This window comes from Centrocercus urophasianus, unplaced genomic scaffold, assembly GCF_019232065.1.
Source record: "Centrocercus urophasianus isolate 14NV4802_14NV808 unplaced genomic scaffold, USGS_Curo_1.0 seq_22, whole genome shotgun sequence".
Lineage (NCBI taxonomy): Eukaryota > Metazoa > Chordata > Aves > Galliformes > Phasianidae > Centrocercus > Centrocercus urophasianus.
This window is the reverse complement of record NW_024884778.1, coordinates 19,391,914-19,404,572: the sequence shown is the minus strand read 5'-3', so window position 1 is coordinate 19,404,572 and position 12,659 is coordinate 19,391,914. Positions and strand designations below refer to the sequence as shown.

The following is a 12,659-nucleotide window of genomic DNA, read 5'->3' as shown; positions in this document are numbered from 1 at the left end:
GTACTGCAAAATATTCCACTGTTCAACTAAGGACTGCTGACAATCAAGTAAGTCTAGAAGACCTGGCAAGCTCGTATTACTTCAGCAAGTACTTCAAATGTGAAAGTACATTTATGTTACAGTAGATTACATTTCTTAAAGACAACTGTAAAAAGAAACAAAAGATTGATTCTCTCTCCAGAGTTAGCAGCACAGAGTCCTCATAATTCACTGTGACCAAAAAAATAAAAATGAAAAAGGATGTTCTGATAACTGACCTGAGCATGGCAGCATTGCCACCTATGTTCATTCTTTCTGCTGCTCATTACTTATTTATAAAGGTCAGATTTTCAAAGGTCAAACATACAATATTAGTCACTGAAAGAGATCATATCAACTCTCAGATGAAAGACAGTCATGATAGCATATGCATATGATTTCACACATGATCAAAACTGTGTACAAACAATAGCTAATTAATCTTCAAACATCTTCTTGAGGATGGAGGGGAGATAAACATTATCTTTATCTTACAGATGGGAAATCTGTTAAGCGATCTGTTGACAAAGCAGGCCTAGTAGCTCTGCTCAGACTTGGCCGCATTGCTTACTGGGGCTTATTTTGCCAAACTTTCCATTAGCAAGGATGTGATTGTCTGATTTCACTCCCAGCAAAGCATCCAGCAAGCTTTATCTACTAAGATGTTTTGTGGAGATATTAAACAAAATCTGAACTGTAGATAATATAAATAGACATTAAGTTTTCCCACGCGGCTCTGCCAGTTTTACATGGAGCCTGTCCTGTTAAAAAATTTCTACCTTCGAAATTTACTAGGAAGACATAACTCAAAATGCCAGAAATGAACAGCAGGCTTGAAGCATGGCACAACACCTATTGGATACTAAATGGTGACAACAAAATTTAAGCACTGTTAGCAGAGCTTCACCTAACATTGCCTAGGGTGATTGGCTTGTTCAGAAACACTTGACTACCTGCTCTCCTTTTTGTTTAAATGTACTTTAAATCTCCTGTACTGAAATTCCTTGCTTGTGAATGGATGAACTGGACCTGGTATGTTCAGACCACTGATTAATCCAGAAACTACAGAAGAGTAGTACCTGTTCCTGCATGAGCTCCTTAAGCTGTGTGATCTTCTCTGCATCTCCAGGGTGCTTTGTGATATAATCTTTATCAAAAAAGGCCTGTAGGGAAAAAAAAAAAAAAAAGAAAAAAAAGCCTTCTGTTTAATGGAAGATATTTATAATGACTTGGTGTCGAAAGACAAGAAGAAAAAGTTCCGAAATCTCAGGAAAACTAAGTATTTTAAGCCTACAGCAGAAGCTCAATTTTACTGCTTTTGGCACTCCGGGGTTCAGGTAAAGCTACAGTAAGGTTTTAGCAACCTAGATCATTCTATTCCTACTTTAAAGGAACCAGCGCCGAATAGCATAAGGCATGAATCTGATGGGCTTTCTCTATGCAATAATGATGGCAATACCACCAATCCCTATATTATTCAGTTATTTGAATTTTATATCATTTCCTTCACAAAATCTCCTCAGGTTAATGGAATTAAAGAGTAAGATGGTACCTAATGCAAAAGAGTGAAGAGCATTCTCTGTATGGCTCAATAGGAAAGACATATCCCAGACCCCTGGACCACTGCTACCATTTCTTACTATTTCACTCTAGACTTACCCTTCATAATGTGGAATTTAATTAACAGCTTGCCAAAGAATATATCAGATAGTGTAGCAGATAACATCAGATAATTTTAGGGTCTCAGTGAGTCTGAAATTGGGCTAGCAAAGATAATGGTTAGGTAGCAGGAATTAGCAGCTTTTCCTGATTACAGGCCCAATCACACTCTGATATCACCGCAAAATGGATTTATAACATAAGAAATGGGGTTTTTTTGTACTGCTGCTTCACTCCTGTACCTGCCGGCTCAGGTTTTCCATGTAACCCAAGCTTTGTTCTTAAGAACTCTACTGCCAACTGCACCTAATTTAATGCAGTATCCCAGCTCCATCTCTGGAGCCTCCTGTTGACACACTGAAGCACTGCTGCAGAATAATCAAGCATCGGGTTTTAACCTCACATTCAGATAAAGTACATGATAATTTCTTATCATATTCTGTGACAGGCTCCTTGCAACAAAAATGAAAATAAGATTGAAAAATATTGATCCTCACTTACCTCCTGGTATCTCGCAATTCCCCCATTCACAGCTGCATCAATCACTCCATTAAGACACATGCTGAGAAGATTAATATTACCATGCATTTGTTTATGCTGGTACTGGCTTATCAGCGTTCTTAACTCCTGGTTTTTGTTCTCAACCACCTGAATGGCATTTTCCAAAGGACTTACTTCAACCTTAAAAGCAATTAAACATACTTTAATTCCACGAATGCTTCATTGTGATTCATTGTGTTCCTTGTAAAGAAATACTCTTAGATGGTTCACTGATTTTCACCGAGTTTTCACTGCTAGAAAATTAGCTAAGTTAACAAACTTCATTGTCAGTAATACTCTATTTCAGGTCATGGAGTTGTTGAAGACATGGTGACAATGCAATTATTTAATCTTTTTGGCACATTCTCCTTTACACTGTCACGTTCACCTGAATAATTCCCCTGGTTACATTCAGCAATTATTTAGACTAGGTGATATAGAAAGTACATACTTAATTGCTGCTAAACTGTATCATTTTAAATGGTAAAATTTCAGCCAAAGGAGTTTTCAGTCATCTGCCCTGCACCCTTAGTAAGTCATAGTTTCAGACCTCAGTGACAGAATTATGAATGTTACCAGTTCTCTTCTTTCCACTTCAAACCAACGGGAGATCCCAGGTAAGCTGTGAGTCAAGGTCAGAGTGGTGCGTTCAATCCACAAGCTCTGCAGAAAGAAATTGAGGGATGTGAGACACAGAATGAATCACAATCACATCATCTATACTCTTAGCTACAAGGGAGGGCAAATGTAAAAGAAGAATATATCAACCTCATAACATACATCATAATATAACCTCATAACATACGCATAACAGTAACATACAGCAGTATGTCATGCTGATAATCACTTAAATGCCAGAAAATAATTCAATATGTTCTAAAACAACGCATTCAGCATTTCAGTCAACTCTCAGAGGTTGAGTTTGGATACCAGTTCTGTCATGGGAACCAAGAAGACATTGTGAACATCTACGATCATAAAACAAGAAATCCAGCCAATCAAAAAAACATCTTACTTTGAAATGCATTTCTCCTGGCACTCCAGTGACTTACCTTTAAACTGCAAAATGCTCAGATGTGAAGCCACCAGATTCAATAGCCACTTGTTACTGATGTCTGGCCACCAAATCAGGATTACTTGAAAGGCTACATTAGCATAAGCTAACAAGACAGTATTTGCCTTATTAACACTTAATGCAGTTTTCTGCCTGCCTGTACCTTAAACTCGTTGTCCTTGTCCTTGGGGCCCTTGTGGAAAGGCCTGTCATAGCGGAACTTCCGGATGTTATTGACTCGGTAGAAGCTCTTTATTCGGTCAGGGACGCGGTCCATCTGCAGCACATCGATGCTGTCGGGGATGGGAGTCACGGCATAGATCTGTAAATCTGCACATTGCCTTGTCAAAGAAAGCCATGGGACACTGAACAAGAAAGCTGCCTCTGCTGTAGAAAGAAACAGCATATACTTCTCTTTGTTTACCAACACCCTTCTTTTGCACACGAAACAAGAGGACACAACACCAGAAATCCTCAGGGTGCCTACAAAGCTGTAGTACCCTAAAGCCAAATCAAACAAAGCAAGACATCTGAGGATGCACATATTTTCAGATGTCTTACTACATTCTATCTAGATCAGCCAAACGAGCCAGACCCTATTAGTTCTCACTCAAGCTAGGTGCTTCACTTCTGCAGGCACTTCAATAAATCTTTGTGTCTCCAGGTATACAGAAACCTAAATTTTTAATATTTACTTTCGGTAAATTTCATCCTTTGTCTGCAGGCAGACATCGTCCTATGTTCATCAGGGCAGTTTAACTGCTGTAGTCTTACTGTTACAGACAAGGTCTCTTGTGCAACAAGTGCAAAGAAACTAATGAAAGTAAATATATAAACAACCCTTTCTGTCTGTAAAACTATCAGTGATACATAACATTGGAGAGTGAAAAGCATATCATACGGAAAATGAGTGGGAAACATCAAACACTTAATGACAGTATTCTTAAGGTTAAAGTCCTTCAGTCCTGTGCAGTGCCCTCACTGGTGTGGCACAAGCCAAATGGCAGTGTTTTCATAACTAAAATCTCCCCGGGTCTCTGCAGCCCCATCAGTCATAGTTCCATAGTTCCATCCTTAGGATAGTTCCATCCTTAAATGCACAAAGCATTGTATTGGGTCCATTAAACTGCAGTACTCATTAACAACGAGAAGAAAGAAATTTAGAGCCATAGTTATAAGGGAGTTCCACAACTTAAAAGAAAAGGAGACTACAAGAAAAAAAAAGCTGCAGTTAAAAAGACAGTGGAAAAGAATACTTTTATATCTGTTCCCAACAACACATTCTCCAAGAGAAGGTATTGGAATGTACATTTAGTGAAGTAAAACGTCCCTTATGCCAATGCTGCTGGTAAAGGTGAAAGGCTGGATGTGATCAATCTCTCGCCAATCTCTCGAGCATGGCCTGCAATACTCCCTGCAGAATAAAAGGCAACAATTCACTCCAACAATACAAAGAATCAGTTGATGTCTGAGATATGCAAGACAATCAGTACCAAAGATCTCACTGAAGGATACACTGGGCATCGCACTGTAATATAGAGTCGTCTGGGTGGTTCGGATGCTGCATTGCAATGGCTTGTGGGAACTCACTCAGCATCCTCTGCTGAAAGGCTTCCAGCCTCTCATAGTCGTGGCCCCGACACACGTATTCTTTGTTCTGCAAGGACAAGCATAAATGAATCTCTGTTAAAGACAGGTTAAATGCAGTTGACTGTTACCTCACTTTAAATTTTACTGCTTCAGAAAGTGAGGTAAGTGACAAAGTCAACAAGCTGACGTCACAATAAAATGTGCAGATAACATGGATGATATATTCTATTTCTTTCTTTTTCATTTCATTAACTGATGAATAAGGAGACCATTCTACTGCTCCCTCAACAAAAGATACCTTTGCTCTCTACAAGCAAGCATCCAACAAGTCCTATAGTTTTGTCTGATTTGCTTTTCGGATAACCGAACAGGGAGTACTATTTAATCAGACTGTAACGAAATGCATCAAGCAAAACTTAAGACTGGGTCACAAACCTTGTTCTGCGCTGGAAAAACTGCCATCAAATGCAATTTCCATGAGCTGGGCAAAAGTCTGAGGATTTCACAGAACAGGGGGAAAGACATATTTAACAATTTACCAGCTACCTTTAGAAAGGTGTGATAACAAACCTCGCAAACATCATTGTTTAGTCACTATTGCACTGTCACACCCATACAATCAGCTCTGATCACGTTGCTGGAACACTGCTGTCTACAGTGGAATAACAAGGAGAGCCTCCCCAAGAATGGCCACTTAGCACATTCCACTTCAACTCCAAAAGCACTTTCCTCTTGATGGACAACATTTCCTCTCTGCCAGTGATGTAAAGTTTGCATTTAAAATATACCTCCTGAGGCATTAAATCACTTGCTTAGAGTTCTTGGATGCTTTTGAACCATCTTGAACTCTGACCAGCAGGCGACAGCATCTCTATAGTGCTGAGTGTCATAAAGTGCCTTAACTATATTACCACATAATACAACTTCGACTGGTGATAGCATTGCCAGACATTTGCAGCAGGCAAATCTCTAATCCTGTGCGTTCTGACTCATCACAATAGCTATTGTGTATGCTGTACAGGGAGATTTTTCTCCTTCTTAATAAAACAACAACAAAAAAAAATCCATCAAACAAGAAAGTTGCCCCCGTTCTATTTCTTGCAGTCAAACAGCTGCAGCATATGCTGTGATTTCTTGCTATTAGCAGAATGAAAGAGAAACTGGCAAAACCTGTTCATAAAGTTTAGCCAAGAAGTGCAGTGCCTTTGGGCTTGTGCTTCATCTCTAGAGATGAGATCTCATGGTGGAAGCTGTGATGAAAACACAGTTCAATCTGTAATGGCCCAGCTTTGCAGCTACTATTGATATCTGAAGGTGAATCTCTTCATGGCACTTACTGCATTCTGTTTTAATTTTTGATTGCAGCAACTAAGGAAACGGTAAAGGCTACAAATAAAGTTCTAACAATAATGTCCTGAAAACACATCAGGCCAGATTTAATAGACTCTTCACATAGAAGGCAATACAAGATCTCAGCACGCAGCTTGTTAGTCCTTACTTGAACTTTTGGTAGGAAAAGACATGAGCAGTTCTAATATAATTGTGTAGGAAGGATAGAAAGAGATGCAGGTTCCACAGTCACAAAAGCGATTTTTCTTGACAAAGGGTCTACAAAACTGCAGATGTAGAAGGAAGTGGCTATTTTCTGTCTTAAACTATACAACAGTAGAAAAATTAAAAAGTACATGAAGTTATTTCATCACTTTAAATCACTCTTGTATCCATTTGAAAAATTTTAAATCCACATAAATCTTCTTCTTCTCCAGAACAGATGCTGTGGATCTCTTTATAGTGTGATCCATGCAGATGCAACTGCTAATGGGCTTAGACTGTGCTTCGCAATGTGAGCACTGCATGGATCACCAGGGAGAGGAAGGAGGAGGGTGTATTCTAACGAGACTGCTATGTTAGTAATGTGCTATCAGAAGCACTGCTACTAACTGCAATTGCAGAACTAACAAGGATTATAACTGTGTATGCTAATGTTTACTGTTAACATCTCCAGCCAAGTTTCCATACAGCACTTCACAATGGTGCAGTGTAAGGCCAGGCAGGGTCCACGACAGAACGAGGATGCACGAGGATTCACTGACAGTACTTCTAACACAGGAACACTTATGTGCCATCATGACTTGGTTGTCGTTTATTTTCTGCAACATCTGTTGTTACTAAAAAAGAAATCGTGTTTTCTTAGGAGCTCTTCGGAAAAGGGGATCTTCACACTGCAACACTCTGCATTCTTTCGCATGCTGATTTGAAATGCTGACTGAGGCTCTTGCTTCACCTTTGAATGCCACCCATTGTCCATTGATATCCCACCTTGATTATTTACAGCATGCCTCCACTGAAGTAACGTAATTAAACACCAATATTTTAATCTCAGCTATAACAAAGCAGAGGGAAGTTTAAGAAGGCAATTTTCAGAATGTGTACCTTATGAAACAAAAATGGCAAACAGTTTTGCTTTGCTTTATGTAACTTATTACTGTATTACTCAAGAGTGGTGCCATCTCTTGTCAAACCCTATCTTTAAAGAAAACAAAAAAACATGCTGCTCCAGCCCCTGAAAGCATGCTGCAGGTTAGCTTGGCCTGTCAGACCATATGGCATCTGCCATCAATGGTTGGACTAGATGATCTTATAGGTCGTTTCCAACCTTGTGATTCTATGATTCTATGATCAATTTTCAGGCAGCTTTTCCAGAAGGTGTCAGATTATATTCCCTCCTTACTCTGAACCAGAAACAAGAAGCCGTATGAACTAATGCCTCATTAGGAAGATAAAACATTTTCACTTTTTCAGTGGATCTCAGAGCCTGCTGACCCTGCGCACAGCAGCAGACACTAAGCTCAAAGTGAGGACGTGCACAGAGAAGCTGATGGGCTTTCTACTTAATACAGGAGAACTTTTGCTGTAGAGAGCAGAAGAGTGTCATCAGTCTCTTACTAGAATCATTCTGTCATGTGAGATGTTTTTAAAAGCGTGATAATTTGAGATAATGAAAGTTAGTTGAAATAATGACCCATCATCACTGCAATAAAGAATTTTGCTTAATTACAGAGGTAAATTTTGCTGACGTGAGATTGCCAGAAATACACATAGGTGTCTGTCAAATTTCTGATCTGTGTTCCTAAGAATATTCCCAACCAACGATACCCTTCAGACCTATCAGAAAGCTGCTTCTGCTTACGCAAGTGTAAAATATAAAATGAACAGCAAATGTTGTATCTCCACAACCAAAATTCAGAGCTGTGACAGCTACTCGGAGCCCAGTCCTGCTGTCACATTTTGTATAGCTCTGGCTTACCCGCAGGAAGAATGGGAATTTTCGACCATAAAAACCAACTCTGAAGAATTCCGGTTCCAGGCGCTGCTGTTCCATGATATTATCATAATAGGTGGCTTCCATTTTCTGCGGAGGAAAATGACAGCTGCTATCAGACTCTTAAAACTGCACTTAAAACATGAGACTCCCAAGGTGCATTACAACAAAACGCTGCTCTTGTGCATACACACTTTTTCTTTTAATGAGAATAGTGATATTGTTTTAACAATTAAGATTATTAATTAAATGGTCCATGTGGTGGAGCAGACCATGAAATCACCTAGCTCATTCTACTTTTTGGGAAATGATGTATGTCTTTTTTCTGTTGCATTTCATTTTAAATAAAACAAGTCTTGCACGTAATCTTCTGTGCACTGCAGAACTAAGGGCCAAGCTGAGATTCAGGCCTGTGCTTTAACACCCCACTCCCCACAGCTCAGAATCTATACTGTTGTCTGAAAAACTGTACCAATTCAATTGGGTTTGCCTTAATTGAGTTGAGGAGAGTGAAAAGGGGCAAAGCATAATTAAATCTACTCCAGCTCTGTACACCAGTAAGTTTAACATGGAAGAAAAAAGGAGTTTGGAAGGAGGACTTTTATTCAGCCCCAATTATTATTTCTATGGCACTGTGCTGGCACTGCATCAGGAGTGGGATTTCAAACCCTCTTGCCAAAGCGAGTCCCTGAAACGCTCACAAGGATTTCATTATTTCCAAAAAGATAGCTTTCTAAAGAGAAGCACCAGTTTGATGTCATTGCTTCCACTGCAGGGAATCCTCACAGCAGCTTTGACTCAGAACACTGTGCCAAGGCTTTCTTCTTGGCTTCACACATATTACCTCTTTTGTAAAATGGAGAAAGACCTGAAGTCACTGTGGGAACGTGTTAAGTGAGATGGACAGAATAAGGAAAACTTTGTGCAATGGGGAGAAATTCAATCCAGTTCAGGTCAACACAGATTTAGGGATTCTGAATAGAGAATAGATCATGTACCTGTGAACAAAATGATGAGTTGAACAGGTTCCATTGCTGAGCTGAAACAATCATACTAGCCCACTGATTAAAGCCAATTAAAAAAGAGGCAAAACGAACAGCTAACATTACTGATGTGTCAGTGTTTCCTGCACACCAGAAGAAATGCTCAAGCTGTCCTATTTTAGATGTCTTTGCAAATTCATAAAGGTTATACACAGCAAAACTTTTCTGATTACAGCAACAGTGCCACAAATCTCCCCCAACTTGGTTTTACCAGGGCATCACATCTTTGAAAACTCACAAGAATGCCATAAATGTTTGCCTTTTCCATTCTGTTTTTCCCTTTCCCTCCTCTTAAGTCAGCTGAGGCAGATGGGTCCTGGATATTTTTGGAGTTAAAATGAAATATCAATACATTAAAAAGAAAAGGAAGAAAAAAAGGATGTTTTTTGCAAAAAATATACGTAAAACAGGTAATTGCAGCAGCAAGTCAAGATTTCCTCATCTGTTGTCCATGTTCACTGCTGACAGACCTAAGAATTACCCCAGTGGGCCCACAACACCACTGAAATGAACCCATGGCAAGGGAGTTATTTGTGGTGCTGGGTTGGTTGGTTGGTTTGTTTCTTAAACTGAGGGTTTTCTGAGATTTTGGCAGAATTCCCTACTGGATGAGAGTGTGCTAGGAGAGGAACTGCTGCCACATACCCGAATCCAGCTGAGGCTCTGGTAGTCGTAGAGACTTTCGTACTGCATGGCTAGCTCTCTGCACAGCGGGATTCCAAACTCCCAGCTCTGCAAAACCAAAGCAAATCACACTCACAGCGACCAGTGTCTTGGAATCAACTAAGAGCCAGCTGAGAGGAATACAGGAACTCATTTTAGGCAATTCATTAGGTATGAAATGCCAGGATTTAAGTACAAAAATGCAATGTGATGAAACAGTTTCCATGAATATCAGATTGATTCTCTTTGAGATGGTAATGAAGGCACATATCCCACTAAAATTACATGCATGCTCTTGCTAAAAGTTCACTCAGCAGACTGGGAACTTCTCTGGAGAAATACAGCTAACGTTTTCTTACTGTTAAATTCCCCTCCCACCCAACATCTCGGTTTTCTTCACTCCCTGAAGTACAGACTCCTCACGGCTGAGGCCCCTCATAGAATCACAGAATGGCTTTGGTTGGAAGGGACCTCAAGGATCATGAAGCTCCAACACCCTGCCATAGGCATGGCTGCCAACCTCCCCATTTCATAGCAGCCCAGCATGCCCAGGGCCCCATCCAGCCTTGAACACCTCTAGGGATGGATGGGGGCATCCACAGCCTCTCTGGGCAGCTGTTCCAGCACCTCACTATTCTCTGTGAAGAACTTCCCCCTGCCATTCAACCTCAATCTTCCCTCCTTCAAATTCAAACCATTTCCCCTTGTCCTGCAGTTATCTCCCCTTTCCAAGAGTTGATTCCCCTCCTGTTTGTAGGCTGCCTTTAGGTACTGAAAGGCTGCAATGAGGTCACCCCACAGCCTTCTCTTCTCCAGGCTGACCAAGCCCAGCTCCCTCAGCCTGTCTTTGTAGGGAAGGTGCTGAAGCACTCTGAGCATCTTTGTTGCCCCTCCTCTGCACCTTCTCCAGCAGCTTCCTGTCTTTCTTGTACTGGGGTTCCCTCCTGAGGCTGCTCCTTCCTACTGAGAACATGAAACCCTCAAGCAATGGGAAACTCTCAAACACAGAGATACAGCATGCTCAGAACTGACATGCATTGTTGCACTGAATATTTGTATCCAGAACTGAAAGTAAAACTCACTTATCTTACATTCTGCATACAGTGAGTCTTTTCTGGCACGCCACAGCCATTGCCATCAGAAGTAAGGAAGAAAGAGGCTGAGTTTGGGCATGCAAACACATACAGGGAGAGGAACTCCCTTGTCACCTGTTAGCTTTTCAGAGAGCTCATTTTATGCCCTTCAACTGAAATCTCCTCTTCCTGCACAGATTGGAAATGCCTTGGGGGCTGTTTCTCACCACATTTATGTAAAGGACCTGGAAGCCCCTGGTCTCAGCTGAACCTTTATTAGATTATTTTTACGCATTACTGGGTTAACTTGCCTCTTTTCTTTTTAACTACAACTGTGTTGCAGAGAAAACAAACTTAACCTGTGAGATTATTAACATCAGTTTTACAAAGAGTAATACTGTAAATTATTGTTAATGGTAATTAACAGTAATGATGTAAAATAATAGTGCTCCATACCCTTTCTTCACTTCAAAAAGAGAATCTCTGTACCATTTGATTAAGTGCAATGGGCGCCTTGCAGCGCTTCCCTTTATGCACACACACACAGAGCCTGTCCTAACAGCAGAGATGGGTTTGTTGTCCTCTGAAGAGCACAAACACAGCGAGTCTAAGAACTCCTATTTCAAAAGAAAAGATAAATGGAAAAAGCAAAAAGGAGAAAAAAGTTCCCAACTCTTTATCCTCTGTGGATCACAAAAGCCTACATAAGAATTTGCTAAGTAAAAGATTCCTTCAGAGTATCTTTCACTTAGAAACAAGGAAACTGGAACAAGGAAACAACCTGAAAGAGCAGCTCACTGACTGCTTAGAATTAACTTGGGGTTGTGTGATCTCAAATTAACAGCATTTTTACTGTGGCTGTCAGTCCATGACATACAAACAGATACTCCAAATTGTGACCAGCAGCATTATCCAGCTAAGTGCATTATGTGCAAACACAACTACCCAAGCACTCTGCATGCCAATGGGTTTCAGAATAGTTACAGTATCAGCACACAGACTTTCAGTCTTCAGGTGATCCAAATTTACCCAAAAGAATAGAAAAGACAAATCTCTCCTATGTCACCTGGCCAGGAAAAAATGGCTTTTGATACACTGCATAGTAGCAGTTTCACTCCCAAATGGTATGCTGCTGCTAAAGCCTACATAATTCTCTAATATGTCATCTGGATAGAAGCAGAAAGCTGACTGGCTTCCTTTCAGGTGATCCTACAGACATAATCTTTTCTTGTTCCTTTTCTGATGTGAATTAAGTCAACAATATGTAACCACATCTTGTTTCTATTTACACCTGCTCTTTCATATGTACTCTCATACTATTCCTGTCATCCCAGCTCAGGCTTTCTCTCTTCCTTTCAAACAGATTTCAATGCAGAGAAATTCTAACATGCCAGCTGAATATTCTGTTGATAATGATGCAACGCTAAGTGGAAGAAACCCAACATACAGATAACTTGTTAGAAAGAGAGTCAGAGATATTTAACAGTAAAGCAGAACAAATGGACATCTGACTCACTGGGATTCCCCTTTTTAAAAATGGTGATGTTAATGACTACTGCCTTCACAGTGCAGAAATGGAACATGCAGCAGTTCCATGTGCTGCACAAGTGCCACTTTCCTCTACAGCATCATCATCCTTCCCCTCTAAAATAATCTCCTAAGGTCTCCACTGTTACTTTCATTCATTAGTGCTTTCT

The 12,659-nt window shown here is 40.3% G+C and overlaps 1 protein-coding gene across 1 annotated transcript in view; it reads right to left on the bottom strand.

Annotated features, from left to right (window-relative positions):
* The window catches only part of DOCK3 (dedicator of cytokinesis 3), a 184,769-nt gene that overhangs the window by 17,212 nt on the left and 154,898 nt on the right, over window positions 1-12,659 (bottom strand). The window contains exons 39-45 of the mRNA XM_042823318.1: window positions 9,872-9,958; window positions 8,169-8,273; window positions 4,787-4,928; window positions 3,435-3,601; window positions 2,794-2,880; window positions 2,179-2,358; window positions 1,098-1,181 (exon numbers count right to left, since the gene is read on the bottom strand). Of these exons, the coding sequence (XP_042679252.1) occupies window positions 1,098-1,181; window positions 2,179-2,358; window positions 2,794-2,880; window positions 3,435-3,601; window positions 4,787-4,928; window positions 8,169-8,273; window positions 9,872-9,958 (852 nt within the window). The remainder of the gene's footprint in view (window positions 1-1,097; window positions 1,182-2,178; window positions 2,359-2,793; window positions 2,881-3,434; window positions 3,602-4,786; window positions 4,929-8,168; window positions 8,274-9,871; window positions 9,959-12,659) is intronic.